Genomic DNA, 15,225 nt, shown 5'->3' with positions numbered 1-15,225 from the left:
GTGACATGTTAATTAATGGTTCTGCTTTCTGTTAAGCAGGGGATAGTTACAAACATAAGCATTGCTCTTCGGTTTAGAAACAGACGATTATTTAAAAGGTGCCAAATGCTGTAGCATCTGAGCATACGACAAACAATATATTTATTGCATACAGCTAAGCTGTCATGCTCCAGTGTGCAAAGAGGACAAATCGAAGAGAAGCTCTCACATTTAAAGAGAAGGATGAGATTCCAAAAGTACTTTACTACATTTGTATTCTTGCAGACTCCCAGCTACAGTGAAGATGCATATGTTTTATGGTATGAAAGATAGCTTAGTGGTACATTAGCACATTAGCTGCCAGAATGCCTGCAATACATTGGGTTTAAGGATGCATTGCATGAACCGATGACGCCCTGAAATCACTGAATCGAACTCTGAAGCCAGAGCGGTTGGAGGTAGAGAAACTTTTAAAATGTTAGGGCATTTGATATTTTCTGGAAGCCAGTGTTTAACTTTCCTATTCCCAAACAGATACCACAACAAAAATGACAAAGTAGCTAGCTATAAGCTCTCATTTTACATTTGATCGAAATCACTACTTAGCAAGATGAATGTACCATAAACCAGTCTAGATTAAGGATCATATTTAGTAAGCAGCGCTATCCGACAAGAAGACTTCGGGTATGGAATACACCGTATGACCCATTCAGTTCAGTTCCGGTTCTAGATTTGGGATGGGTGTCCTCCCCAAGTTCCTACATGCTCTAGTACGGAGTTTTCTTGGTGAGTACCATGTTAGAAAGTTCAAAATAATGTCCTATGGAATAGCATTGTTTGGTAAATATGCCAAAAATGTATTAGATTTCTAGATTACCAGAAAATGTATTGACATAGGTTAGACAAGTAGTATTGTACCATTAATTACAAGGAATTAACATGGGAAAACCCTTGTAGTTCACAGATTTCAGCCAATAGCATACAGTCTGAGTTTCCAAGAATATGAAGACAACACATCACTAAGATAAACAATCCCTTCACTGCTGTTGCAATACGGAACTGGACACAACATAAGTTTCTACAAATAATGCTGAAAGTTGCTACTCTCTCTCTGTAGATTAAAGATTAGTTGGCTATATCGACGACCCCTCTGTGGGAGGATGGATGCGAATTGTAATTATCCGTTTTTTTCCAACACCTTGAAAATGATCATGTTAAATGTTCTAATCAATATGTCTAAAAGGTTTTATGTTGATTTAATGTACTACACAGCTGTATTTTACTTTATTCTGATTATCATGAATAAAGTCTTTTTCAAATAGCAACCGCACATACCTGCTGAGATGCATTGCCTTTATTGGACTTCATGACATCCTGACCAGGTGCGCTGCTTTTTATTACTTTGAACAGGTACAGTGATGCACTGAAGGGAAAAGAAAACATTGTTAGGGGGTTTGCTTGAAATATACATCACAAGTAATTTCAGATGCTCCACTGCAGAATGGTTCAAGCGGTTACAGAGTCACAAAATGTGGATTGAAGAAACGCTCATTAGAATAAAATGCATTCCAGTGAAACAATAGGTTAATTGTAGTTTTTACTACTTTTCAGTGGATCCATAAAAACAGAGTTAAATTTTTTTACCTGCCTTCACGGGTCCTTGGCAGGAGGTCACTCAAAGGGTAGGGCGCAGGAAAGCCTGCAGCTTCTGCAGAACATCTTCTGAAGCAGAGCGATCAATCACAGCTCCCCTCCCTGATGTCATGCCCCACAATCCCTTGAATAGTGCTATGCAATGCATCGGGGCACGCGACTTTGGAAAGAGTTGCGATTTACAGCTCTACTTCCAAAGAGGTTTCGCAGCACCCACGGCCGTTAAGCTCTCCAAGTTTCCACTCACCCCGGGCGAGTGGCAGATTGTCATTTATGACTTGCAGAAAAACTCAATGTACAGATTTTTCCCAAATGCCCCCTTCAAGCGTACTCAACACAGAAGGAGAAGTATTCCGTTTCTAAATCCCTGTACACTACAATTTCATCTATGAAGAGCTCTGATCAATAGAAAGTTAAGAAAACTTGCACCAAATCTACACTTCCCCATGGCTAAACTACAGAGATAATGATTTAAAAAAATATTTCTTTTTATTGTGATTTTATTGTTTAATATCACCGGAGAACCGCCTATCCTGGTCAAGAGACCACTGATGGTCTCCAAAGACTTTAGTGCTCGCAGACAACATGTATTTCATTCTGGGGGGCTTTTCTATCATTATACAGTAGATTCCTCAGTGAAAGAGGCCTCTGTCCAATACAAGACCATATATTTTGAATGCATTTATTTTACAGATGAAGAGAAAACCAGCAACGGACCTGAAAGAGTCCATAGTAAAGATGGTGGTAAAAAGTCAATAAACTTCAGACTACAAAGAACAACTGCATCTGCCAAGGTATTCATTACCTACCCCTCCGCCCTGGCTCCACCCACTCACACTTGGCCTCCTCCTGCACTCTTTTTTCCTACATCTCTGATCTAGATTACAAGAAAACATGCAAGCCTAGAATTGTTACTACAAAGGAGCAATACGTTGTCAAACAATCCAGCTATTGGAGCTTCGTGAACAGTACCAGGTGAACTACGTACTACTTCGCATACTGAGCAGATTTGATGCAATCAATCAAACAATAAAAAAAAAAAAAATCACATCTGATTGAGTAAATCCTTTAGTGAATAAGGCCATTATGCCATCAGTCATTAGCAACTGATAACGATCGTTACTACAATTTAGAGAACACAGGCCTAAATGCTTCTGATGAACAACATATTAAACACACCGCTTTTTAGATAAAAATTCTATGCTTGACTGGGCTGTGTTTTGGCAAAATAAATAGATTTGACATATCTTCCTGTGTAATATGAAAAGCAACCGGTTATTTCATCTTCTAATAAAGAAAATGTAAAATGTGTGCATTTGCAGTCTATAAATTTAAGATGACAGACTCCATCATTCGTAATCGGATGGGGGAAAAAAAGGTTTTAAGAGGCAATCGAAGCAGTTATTTTTCTTCATTTTTTTAATACAGAATTGAAGCAGGGGGGTCTTTGGAGATGAACCCCTTAATTTCAGAGCCAGGGACCCCCTGCTTCCGGAGATACTTACCTCCATAGTGGGTGCCGGAAGCCACTCCAGGGTTCACTATATGGCTGCTTTTCAACGCTCCCGTGCCCTGCTGGCCAATAGGAAGCTGTGATGTGATTTGGTGCAACTTCCAACTGGCCCATGTGACGAGGGAACTTTAAACTTTACCAGCACCTCCTTTCGGAGGTATCTCTGGAAGTAGGGGGTCCCCAGAGCTGAAATTAACGGGGTTCAGCTCAGGAGAGCCCCTGCTTCAAACCTGTATTTAAAAAATGAAGGGGAAAAAAACCCATGATTTGCCCCTTTACTGTTTAGCTAAAAGGCTCATCTGATACCAGTGCTCTGTGTACGAGCGTGGGGTCGGAGGCAGCTGCCGTGGTGGTAGAGGTATGAGCAGTAGGGAGCATTCTGATTGGTTAATTTCAGAGCCTTTAATGGTTATAGGCTGTGGAAGATGTGGATTCCTGGTAAATAAACAACAGTATCAATGAATACATGTATCAATGAATACATGATGCATCACCTGAAACAGTACAAAGCCACAGAGGAGTCATTCTGTTTGCAAGCTCTTTTCACTAGCCTGTCCATCATCTCATGCAGGTCCTCCTTAAGCCCTGTGACATCTTTACAATACAGCTTGGCTTTACATAAATCATTCCTGTAATAAGGAAAAGAACATAGAAGATGAGTGCTTACATCCTACTAGACCTGAAAGAAACCTACTTTTATGAGGGATATTCAACATATTAAAGGAGTTGCATCTATGTTAAAATCAGCCTACATATCGATATCAAGGCGAGTCCTTCCATGTTACACATGTGGAGATACACATTTAAAATCCCTGCTTTGCATCATATGCAAGCTGAGACCGTCCAGTCAGGACCAAAATGTTGACTCATATGAACTCTAAAAGATTACGCACAAAGGACCCAGTTCCACAATGGCTGCTAAGCTCGCTAGCACGCCTCTACTCCTGTTCATACAGTATGAATGGGAATAAACATGTGTTAAAGCAGCACCCTTTGTGGCTCTGCGTCATCAAATGAGTTTCTGGAGGAAGAAATTAGCCAGAAAATACAGGTTTAGATCTGGAAGTCAAACAAAGAACACCAGTGAAACTAACCTGCCCCCTTTTTAAAAGTAAACACACAGATACCCAGCAAGCTCTAAGAAACCACCAAAATTACCACATAATATATATATATATATGTATATTAGTGTCAATTGGAATGCTACTGGGCATGGCTAAATGTATACAACAAGAAACAAAGAAGCCCAGAGCTACATCCAATATGACAAAAATATACAGTGAAATACCTAAATAGCTCTTAAAAAAAGGGTAATTTAGTTAAACCCCTTGGCCAAAGCCTTTTAAGCCTGCTGCCACATCAAGGTATGACCAAATATTGCAGGTCCTAACAATAACTGATTCAAATTCTTATCTACCTCTATAGTTAGAGAAAGAATGATCGCATTGGATCTGTCACAACCAGCTGCATGAAAGAGAACTGCAAAGTGGAAAGTGGGAAGGGGCGAGCTTAAACCCTGGGAGGGAGGAGCCACTAACCTGCAAAACAGCAGAGACCAGCTGGACAAAGTTAAGCAAGCTCTGTCACTTACCACACACACACACACTTTATTTGTGCATTCACTCTGGCAAACAAAAAGGGTAATTGGGAATCTACAAAACATTGTCCAGAAGCTTATGTCAATTTGAGGAAGCGTGACAAGGATTCCAGTTACCCAGAAATACAGTCAAAACTAAAAATTCCCAATATTATACGGTATTCGTCAAAATGAATACTTCTCCATAATATACCGTGGGTCAGCAATATATGCTGTACGAGACGAGGATACAACTTTATACAGCAGGTAAAAATGAAACGTGAAGGCACATTTCTGAATACTGGTCTTTTTGCCCAAGTAAGGAGTACATGCGTTTACAGGGCGCAAATACAAGAGGACACTTACATGAAAATGTCTGCGGTTTTTCTGAGGAAATCCTGTTCCTGCTGATTGGAATCTGAGCTCATACTTTGCTCTATTACAGAAATCAAGGGCTCAATGATGCTAAAAACCAATGGGCTTTCAGGCTGCTTTTTAACAAACACTTCAATCAGGTCCAGAACCTATACAAAATAAGAGTTGTGAATGAGATGTCAACAGGAACACACAGGAGTCGTGTCAACTGGAACACACAGGAGTCGTGTCAACTGGAACACACAGGAGTCGTGTCAACTGGAACACACAGGAGTCGTGTCAACTGGAACACACAGGAGTCGTGTCAACTGGAACACACAGGAGTCATGTCAACTGGAACACACAGGAGTCATGTCAACTGGAACACACAGGAGTCATGTCAACTGGAACACACAGGAGTCGTGTCAACTGGAATCCTAAGTTATTGTCTCAGGCAGGAGGGGCGCGCAAAATGTTCTATGGGGTGCCAGAAACAGACCCTCGCGCTTATAGAGGTCCTGCTCTCTTCTCCACAACATTTAAAATGATTGCCGGGGAGAGCGCTGGGCCTCTGTAACTGCCCCTTACCTACTATCGGGCTTCTCCTCCTGCATCTTCTGATAGCGACGGCACGTCGCCAAGACAACGCAGCATCAAATAGCGGCGTGTTGCCTTGACAGTGCGATATCCCATGACGGCACGAACTCGCAGAGGAGATGCCGGAGGGCAGAGGGGTGCGACTTAAAAAGTTTGCACACCCCTGGACTAGGGAGCCCAGACCCTAAAGGCAACCACCCAAATTATTGTAGGCACACTACACAATAGGGGGGATTCATATCGCTCTGAAAAGAGATAATGGAGCTCAAGCAGCGCTAATTGACTTGAATGGCAGTAACCGCTGATTGAGCACCAATATCCGATATCAGAGCTATGTGAAACACCTCCACTGCTTGCTGCAGAACACCTAATAGCAGCTCATTATAGAAGATGTGTGGTTTCATTTCACTGTGGTGAAAAAGTGCCCCAATATTTAGACAGACTTTGTAGGTTAATAGGGGGTCAAATAGTCCTTGAATGTAAACAAAACTATATATAAAGGGGGGGGGGGGAGAATTTAATCGCAACCCCACAGTGACAGGCATGTGACTGCTTGGCAGGTGCCCCCTTTGTACAAAGCAGTGCACTCCTTTTCACCAGCTGTTCCAAGTATTTCTAGTGGCAACGGAGTTAGCAATAACACTGCAAAATGTGACAAGCACAAAGTGGCTCTCAGGCCTGGTCCATCAGCAATGGATTAGACAAACATGACTGGCTCATTAAAATACTTGAGGGTTATTCACAAAATAGTACTGCTTTTAGACAATGCAAACACTACTTACTCAGACATTAGGATTCCTTTGTCACTAGAAGTTGCACATACTTAACAGTTGCTATAATCATCGCTTCAGAATAGCCATGTACAGAGATGTATCCGCTCTTACTGCTCCCGGCGCCGTGATGGCCACCCTGGAGGAATAATGCTGCGGGAGATGCCATAGTAAGGGATGGATGCTCCCATAAGGCCGTCGCGGCTGCCACCTCCCCACCAGCGCCGCGTTTTTTCGGCATTTGGAACAGCAAGACCGGCTACATCTGTATATGCAGTAACTGTTCGTCTAGTGAAACCAATCGGCAATTACAAGATTGAAACCCCCCAACCTTGATATCACACCTACTGACCTGTCAGTCATATGACTAGTCCAAATAAAACAATTAAACAGTATGGGGGGGGGGGGGGGAGAATCTATTTTTTAGGGACTACTTTGAATTACAATATGTTTTTTTGTTTGTTTTTAAAGGTAGTGTTTGAGACCTTGGTTTTGAAATCCTTCCGCAGGATCTTCTCCCCCCGGATTTTGGCCTTCGCGTCCTTCTTAGCCTGAATCCGCTTCTTCTGCTCAGCAAACAAAGCAGAGAGGTTTTCATCCAGACCCATCATTGTCTCATCGTCCAGATCATCATCACTGTCCTCTCCCCCCTGATGGGAGGACAATAATGCTTTTGTTAGGGGAAAGCATGCTGCTAATGCCATTATGTATAAGCTGCAGTAATGCAGATGATAAACACACACACACACACACAAACTTCTGTGTTAAAGATCATTGATTCATGAAGGAACTCATGTCCTGTTCATGTTAAAGTGAATTAGATATGGAAACAGACAATACACACTGCACCAGTGGTACTGGACCTCATGGTCCCCCCCACCTACCATGGCATTGCCAGCCTGCAAAGCATTCATCAGCTGTTTGCGGAACATCTCATTCACATCTTCATCGATAACCTCTTCATGATCACTTTCGTTCTTCTCGTCCTCTGGCTCATCTTCTTCACCTGAGCTTTCCTCATCAGAGCTGCTGTCCTCCTCCTCCTCCTGGGAAACAAGCAGATGATTCAGAATACAGCTTTACAGTATATGGAAGGCTCTATCTCTTTCAGCTGCGTCACCATGAAGTACTGATCCATTTAACCGGTCCACCATTGCTGGCGTTCGTTGTGCTATTTGAAGTTAGATGTCCGTTATGCCTACACATACAAAGCCTACATTTGCAAGACGACGATGCAATAGACAAGCCACACTGGTTTCATTACAACTCATACGCAAGTGAAGAAAGAATTTGCAGATATTCCAAAGCTGCATTACTCAGGTAAAAATGTCAAAACAGCATTGGTGAGACACTTAACATAGCTGCTATTTTAAAGAAGTTCCCAATATCTCAATATTTAGCAAAACAGAAGCGTACTTGGGGATTACACAGAGGAGCTACACCATGAACTTCTTAATGATCTTTTAAAAAAGGAATACTTTTGAGGTGCCTGATTTGTTCAAGATAAAAATAACTCCATGTTACAACACAAGAGAAAAAGTTATACTGTACAGAACTAAATGTAATTCCTCTTATTCAGCGCAGAACAAACATTGCAGAGAAGCATTAAAAATAGCTTTTTGGCAACTCGCCTATTCTGACAGGTGCACCTGTATTTGCAATTTCCTGCAGATTCCCTTAAAGAAAAATCAAAACACATTGTTGTTTGCCCTGATTTTACAGCTAAATGTATGTACTCGTAAATCAAAGGCACGGCAAGCTACAACCCACGAGGAGTGCCGATATCCCAATTCACAGACAAGTTAAAATCCTCACCGTACACACACACAATAATGATAATATAGTAATGTAGTAATATAGTGTTCTTCACATATACCAATACACACCATTCATATAATGCACTCATTTTCTTTAGTTCCCCACCACTTCCACCTTCTCTAACAATGCACAAAGATTCACCTGCTCATCCGATGGGTTCTTCTTCTTTTCCCTTTCTTCTGTTACCACAACAGCGCTTTCCTCGTTCTGATCTTCTTCGGGGTCAAGCACCTGAGAGGATTGAACAAGGCAGTAGCATGTAATGCAGATGTCACACAATGTTTAACACGACATGAGAAGCGTTTGAGCACTGAGTGGCATTACAAGATTAGTAAGACAGGAGCATGCGCACAGACCGGTGTGACTTGATGTATAAAGGAAGCCAATGTATCACCACAAGAACACACTGTTGAGACCATGTCTGCAATACGTCAAAAAAGACAGCCCTGTTTCTAACTCACGTCCCAGCTTAGGCTGAGCTCATGGTGGCGGTGCGGGCGCCCCACCGCGCGCACTCCTGCAGCCACAGCGATGTGTGCACCAGGCTGCAGGACATTGGGGAGGCGATCGTGGGAGTGGCGGGGCGAACGCGTCACGGAGCTGGTTCGCCCTCATTAGCTGAAGCAGCTCACGTGACGCTGACGTCAAGCGACTGCAGCCCCGAAATCTCAAATGTAGTTGTCGGACCAAAATGTAGCAGCGTCAACGCGCGCACCTCCGCGGACACTTGAGGAACTACAATAGGGAATCAGGTAAGAGTCCCCGCGCATGCAAGCACGCGAACGTAGCGATGCCGCCACCATGAGCTCTGCCTTTGAGATGTGAGATTTGTTTGCTGGTGGATGCAAATGTATGCATGCATGTAAATCTTGATTTATATAGAGCCCATCGTGTACTCAGCGCTTTACGAGAGACTATACAGTACAGGGAATTATAATACATGAAGTGCAAACAAAAGTCAGACATTTAGTGGGAGAGGAAATCACTGCCCTAAAGCACTTACAATCTAAGTGGTATGATGAGAGACAATGGTAGGAGGAGGAGCGGCTCAGTGAGTAAAGACACTGACTGGCACAGAGTTTGGAGCAGGTTCAATTCCCGGTGTCGGCTCCTTGTGACCTTGGGCAAGTCACTTTATCTCCTGTGCCTCAGGCACCAAAAACATAGATTGTAAGCTCTACGGGGCAGGGACCTGTGCCTGCAAAATGTCTCTGTAAAGCGCTATGTAAAACTACTAGAGCTATACAATAACAAACAATTATTATTATTATATAGGAGTGATCGACTATGGGAGTGTAACCATGAGTCTAGGCTATTAAAATGCTTAGCTTAAGAGGGGAGTTGTTTTAACATTTGATTTACAGGTGGTGAGTCAAGGTGCTTGGTGTATATCGAGTGCCAGGGGAAAAGTTTAACGGTGAGAGCAGTAGAGAGGAAAGGGGTGGAAAGGAGACAGTTATGGGTAGAGCGCAGGGACAGATTGAGAGGTTAAAGCTGATAGGTAGGGGAGGAGTGCAGAGCCTTGAAGGTAAGGAGTATGAACTGGTGCCAAAACGTGATGGGAAACGTTTAAAGGAGGAGATGAGCACAGACTGGTTTGGGAGAAAGTGAAATGATTCTAGCAGACACATTTTGGGAGTTGTGACCTGTCAGCAGTATGTTACAATAATGCAGACGGGAGAGGAAAAGGGCCTGCATTAGAGTTTTAGCAGTAGCGCGAGAGAGAAAAGAGCGCTTCTTGGCAACATTACGGAGAAAGAAGCAACACGTTTTAGCCGTGCTGTGAATGGAGAAGGACAGGGAGGAGTCAAATGTCACTCCTAGGCAACGTGTTTTAGACATATTAAGTTTAAGTCTGCGGAGCACCATCCACGAGGATATAGCCAGGAGGCAATCTGAGACTTGGGCCTAGATTGCAGGAGTGGGGGTAGAGTTGAATAACTACATCTGCATATCATCTGCATAGATATGATATCCAAGGCCAAAAGAGTTGATGAGATCACCAAGTGATAGCGTGTAGAGAAAAGGAGAGGTCCCACAACATAGCGCTGTTGTACACCTACAGACAAATTGACAGACATGCAAATCAGCCCTGTTGCTAATTTTTGGGCGCAATGTTGTACAAATTCAGCAAAAGTTGGTGTACAAATGAATAAAGTGAATGCATGATAATTTATATGGGGGGAGAGAGAACTCTCAAAAAATTGCCAACCGCTCCCCCGCAAAAAATAAATACAAATGATAATGCCAAATTGTGTGGTGGGGGAATTGCCTGTTTTTTTTCTTCCCAATTAAATTCACAAACGTCTACATATTTTAAACCTAATCTCTCATTTATACACCATTATAAAGAAACACTTTTTTAGACTTTGCGGTTAATTGCATTCTTTCATCTCACCTCAAACATTTCCCCCCACTTTACACCGCGATAACACTTACATTCAGGATCAGCTGGAGGGCGTTTTTTGTCAAGTACGGACAAATCTTTCTAAAAACGTTTCTGGAGACCAGTCGGAAGAGTCGGCTTGGTTGGGAGAAAAGCGACAGAAGGATTTCCACCATCACCTCCACCCACTCAGGCTCCACGGTGTCTATCCAAAGAGGAAGCACAGTATGTAAACATGAGCAATGTCGCTTCAGCATCATATACCAGGGGAATGAAGCGCTCTGGTAGTTATATCGGTCCTAGAACCAGCATCTTACAAACCTATACTCTGTAACAAGAACAGACACATTTGCAAACACACACACACCACACACGAAAAAGGAAGATCTTTTAAGCTGCACATTCATATATCGGTGAAAACAACAATTATACTTTACTCCAAATGTTCTAAAAAAATAAGTCACAGATAAGATATCATCTCGAAAATTAAAAGCACTTAAAATCTGAGGGGGGTGTACAATACACTTTTGTGGAACCTCTCAATTAAAATATATATATATTTGTATGCGCACAATGCAAGTTCAGAGGTTTCAAAACTATAGCAATTTCTACCAATACCGCTTCTCAATCAAGTCCAAGTCCTGGTGAAACAATTATATTTCATTTGAATATTATATATTAATAGATTACTGCATTTAAACTAAAGGGTCTGTTGCTACCAATAGTGTGGACTATACTATATACGCTGTGTTTTTTACGGCAGGTTTCTCGCAGCCCTCCGAACCTGCATTGTGCACATACAAATATAGTCTTTCGAATGGAGAGGTTCCACAAACTTATTATGTACACCGCCTCAGATTTTTTTTATTTTTTGCGACGATATCTTGTCATCTGTGACTTATTTTTAGAACATTTTAATTAAAGTATAATGTTTATTGTTTTCACCAATATTTCGTTGGGGGATGATTGAAATGTGCAACGTAAAGCAGCAAAAAACATGCCTCCCCCCCCTTTTTTTTTTTAAATGAATCCGATCTGTATTAGATAATAAAGTCTACATTTTTTTTGTTAAGTCCTAGTGACATTTTTAATGTACTGATCATCCTTTGGCTGCTACAGCAGCTATTTAGAAGGTCACAACCACTTCCTCTTTTGAAACAGGCGCTGACATGCACCTTTTTGAATTCTGCCCTTTGGCAACAAAGTATCACAAATAGATCTGTTTCTATGTTCCAAACAGCAGACTGCCTATTACTCTGAAAGCTGTAGCAATAATGTGTTACATTTCGTAATATAATGTTACATATCAGTTGCAGCATTTCACAGACTAAAGCACAAAGTTAGAAGGCGGCCATTATGTTAGTACCAATGGGTCTGTCGTGCGCATCAGTGTAGTTGACCAGGTCTGGATGCTTCAGACACTGGAGCCATACGAGGGAGTTATGCCAGGCCACAGAAATAACCGGTGCAGGGAGAGGGGTATGATACTTCACCTGCTGTCCTCCGGTTTGGGGCCCACTCTCCACGTTGGCTCCTGCGTGCCGCCGTCAAAAGGTATCTGGAAACTGGAAGGAAAACGGCGCTACTGCGCATGTCCGGAAAAAAGCTCCCAGAGTAATCTTCACACAACTTTATTGGACACACACAGGGCTACACCAGCATCTCCCCCTCTACGCGTTTCACCCTTTCACAGAGGGCTTCGTCTCCGAGACGAAGCCCTCTGTGAAAGGGTGAAACGCGTAGAGGGGGAGATGCTGGTGTAGCCGTGTGTGTGTCCAATAAAGTTGTGTGAAGATTACTCTGGGAGCTTTTTTCTGGACATGCGCAGTAGCGCCGTTTTCCTTCCAGTGGCCATTATGTTAGGCACACAATCAGGATTTGTACAGATGTATAACAGGAGCACCAAACAATTGCCAGCTTAGGTAAGAATGTACAATTATACATTATCACATGCTTTACATGGCAGTAGTACAGCTAAACCCCGTTATAACGCGGTCCTCGGGGTCCACCCCGAGACCACCGCGTTAGTAACGGGGTCGCGCTAATTTTTTTTTAAAAAAATGGCCGCCGCGCGCCTGATTGGGAGGGAGGGAGTTAATTAAATAAATAAAAAAAAAGTTTTAAAAAAATGGCGGCGATTCATCCCTCCTCCCTCTCCCTCTCAGCCCCCTCCCTCCCTCTCAACCCCCCCCCACCCCCTCCCCCCCACCCCCGAGGTATGCCCCCGCAGGGCAGTGCCCCTCTCTGGGTGCAGGAGGGTGGGTTACATGTCAGCCGCACGTTGTACTCACGGTCACAAGTACAACGCTGCAGAGGCTGCAAAATGGAGACGGAGCCCCCAGGAGGAAAGCTGGGACCGGAGCCAGATGCTGCTAGAAGCAAAGCATTCTGGGAGTGGACGGGGCTGCCTCTGTCCAGCCTCATCTGCCCCTCACAGGGAGGGGGGATCCCCCATAGAGACCTGCCCCCCTCACTCCCAGCCAGGGCACAGGGGTGACCCCAAAACAGAGACCTGCCCCCCTCCCCCTCCCTCTCAGCCCCCCTCCCTCTTCCTCCCAGCCTCCTGGTTTTGCGGTGCGTGGCAACGTGTGTCTGTGTCCTCCCAGCCAGATCTGCTGCAAGAGGGAGGGGGGGGGGGGGGGTTGGGCTGCTGACATGTGAGTTCTGCTGACATGTGAGGGGGGGGGGGTGGGCTGCTGACATGTGAGGGGGGGGGGTGGGCTGCTGACATGTGTGAGCAATGAGCAGTGTGTGTGCAGTGTGAGCAATGTGCAGTGTGTGAGCAGTGTGTGCAGTGTGCAGTGTGAGCAATGAGCAGTGTGTCAGTGTGTGCAGTGTGAGCAATGAGCAGTGTGTCAGTGTGAGCAATGAGCAGTGTGTCAGTGTGTGCAGTGTGAGCAATGAGCAGTGTGTGCAAAAAAAAATATTTAAATTTTTTTTTTTTTTTTTTTAAACGGGAGCCACGGGAAAACCGCGTTATAACCGAATCGCGGTATAGCGAGGAGCGTTATAACGGGGTTTAGCTGTATCTTCCTTTTTCTCCATCCAATTTTCTGCTAGCACCCATCCTTTTTTACACACCAGTAACATGTATTTGAGTAGACAATTATATCGAATTATATAAACAAGTTCGATCTTGGAAAAAGGTCCCACTGGGACTGAAACATCGATCCTGCAAATAAAATAGTTTTAATTAGGTTTTACTTGGTGTGCGCTGGTTCATCTGTTCATGCAACTACTTTAACAGCTGTAGCTTATTTCAACCATGGTTAAGGTGTGCGATGCCCTGCAGTGTGTGTGTGTCTACATCTGCAAAATGCCTGGGGCAGGTCTCAGGGCCATGAAGAAAGGTTGGGGAATAGAAGGTTACAGAAAACTAGGTGTGAGTAGGTAAAGTAACCTTCTAGTTGGACCAGCATGAAGCTTGGTATAACTGGGAAGTACTTGAGCTTTCATATATTCAGAGAATGAAAGCAGGGAACTGAACAATCATAAAACGACACCTACATGAGTAATTGAGGCTCAAACTAAATTGCATCTTGTATTGCAGGGGTGAGCAAACTTTCCCCCCTGCGCCTGCTCTCCTCACCAGCTCGTGCCCCCCCACCTTCCTTGTCTTCGGCGGCAAATGACGCTGCAGGGTCACGTGACCCCGCGGCGTCATTTGATGCGGTGCCAAAGACAAGGTAGGCGACATTGCAGAGGCCTCACGCGATCCAAGAGCACGGGGCTCTGCAACTGCTGCCGCCCCCCCGACTGAAAAACCCTGCGCCCCCCACTTTGCTCACCCCTGATGTATTGTATTTTTATCTATGACGTTTTAGCCACTGCACACAGCGCATTCCAGAGATTCCATACCAGACACAGTACTGAGATCAGTGATACAATTAGTACAAGTGAAAATACATAACGGTGAACATTGGGGAGAATGGTGCCTGTCCAGAAGAGAAGTGAAGCGTGTACAATCTAACTATTATCACCCAGCTCTATTTGGTGAAAAAGTGGAGGAGGGAGGTCGGGGGTGGAAAGGTTTAGCCAGACACACTTCCACTGACAAAAAGAGAACAAACCTTTCTCCTTCTTCTTTGCTTTCTTGCTTTGCGCTTTTTCAAGGCAGTTCTGAATATCATTCAGCAGATCTACACTCTCCTCTGGCGTCTAGTTAAAAGAAAGCAGATTATTCTTAAGTGTATGTATAATTGTATTTATACAGCGCCAACAATGTACATAGGTGGCAATACATCACAATAATCCTAAAAGGTAACTAAGGTTGTGCCGAGCTAAAATAAATTAATGCAAGTATTTCATTATTATGGCAACTATCCTTTAACCATCAGGGAGTTATAAGTCACAAGATTCTGACAAAGAGCAGAGTGTTCATTCGGCACAATACGGTTTTTGAGTCTTTTCTTTACATAGATCAGCGGTGCGCAGTGGGGTGGCGGGGTACGAGACTGCGGGGGGCGCGGGGTTTACAGAGGCCGCGCGCACTTCCCTGCGGCACTTAAATTAAGTGCTGGGGGGGGCGGCGAAGGCCTCTGTAAACCTCACTTACCTTAGCTCCGGCGGCTGCATAGAC

The 15,225-nt window shown here is 43.8% G+C and overlaps 1 protein-coding gene across 1 annotated transcript in view; it reads right to left on the bottom strand.

Moving 5' to 3' along the window:
• Nucleotides 1-15,225, bottom strand: part of MYBBP1A (MYB binding protein 1a) — a 64,214-nt gene that overhangs the window by 15,849 nt on the left and 33,140 nt on the right. Inside the window, exons 14-21 of the mRNA XM_075589981.1 lie at nt 14,717-14,804; nt 10,700-10,851; nt 8,402-8,491; nt 7,327-7,488; nt 6,928-7,092; nt 5,088-5,245; nt 3,640-3,774; nt 1,315-1,402 (exon numbers count right to left, since the gene is read on the bottom strand). Coding sequence (XP_075446096.1) covers nt 1,315-1,402; nt 3,640-3,774; nt 5,088-5,245; nt 6,928-7,092; nt 7,327-7,488; nt 8,402-8,491; nt 10,700-10,851; nt 14,717-14,804 — 1,038 coding nt within the window. The remainder of the gene's footprint in view (nt 1-1,314; nt 1,403-3,639; nt 3,775-5,087; nt 5,246-6,927; nt 7,093-7,326; nt 7,489-8,401; nt 8,492-10,699; nt 10,852-14,716; nt 14,805-15,225) is intronic.

The sequence above is a fragment of the Ascaphus truei genome, chromosome 3 (assembly GCF_040206685.1).
Source record: "Ascaphus truei isolate aAscTru1 chromosome 3, aAscTru1.hap1, whole genome shotgun sequence".
Classification (NCBI taxonomy): Eukaryota; Metazoa; Chordata; class Amphibia; order Anura; family Ascaphidae; genus Ascaphus; species Ascaphus truei.
Note: the sequence above shows the minus strand (reverse complement) of the source record. Positions and strands in the feature narration are given on the sequence as shown.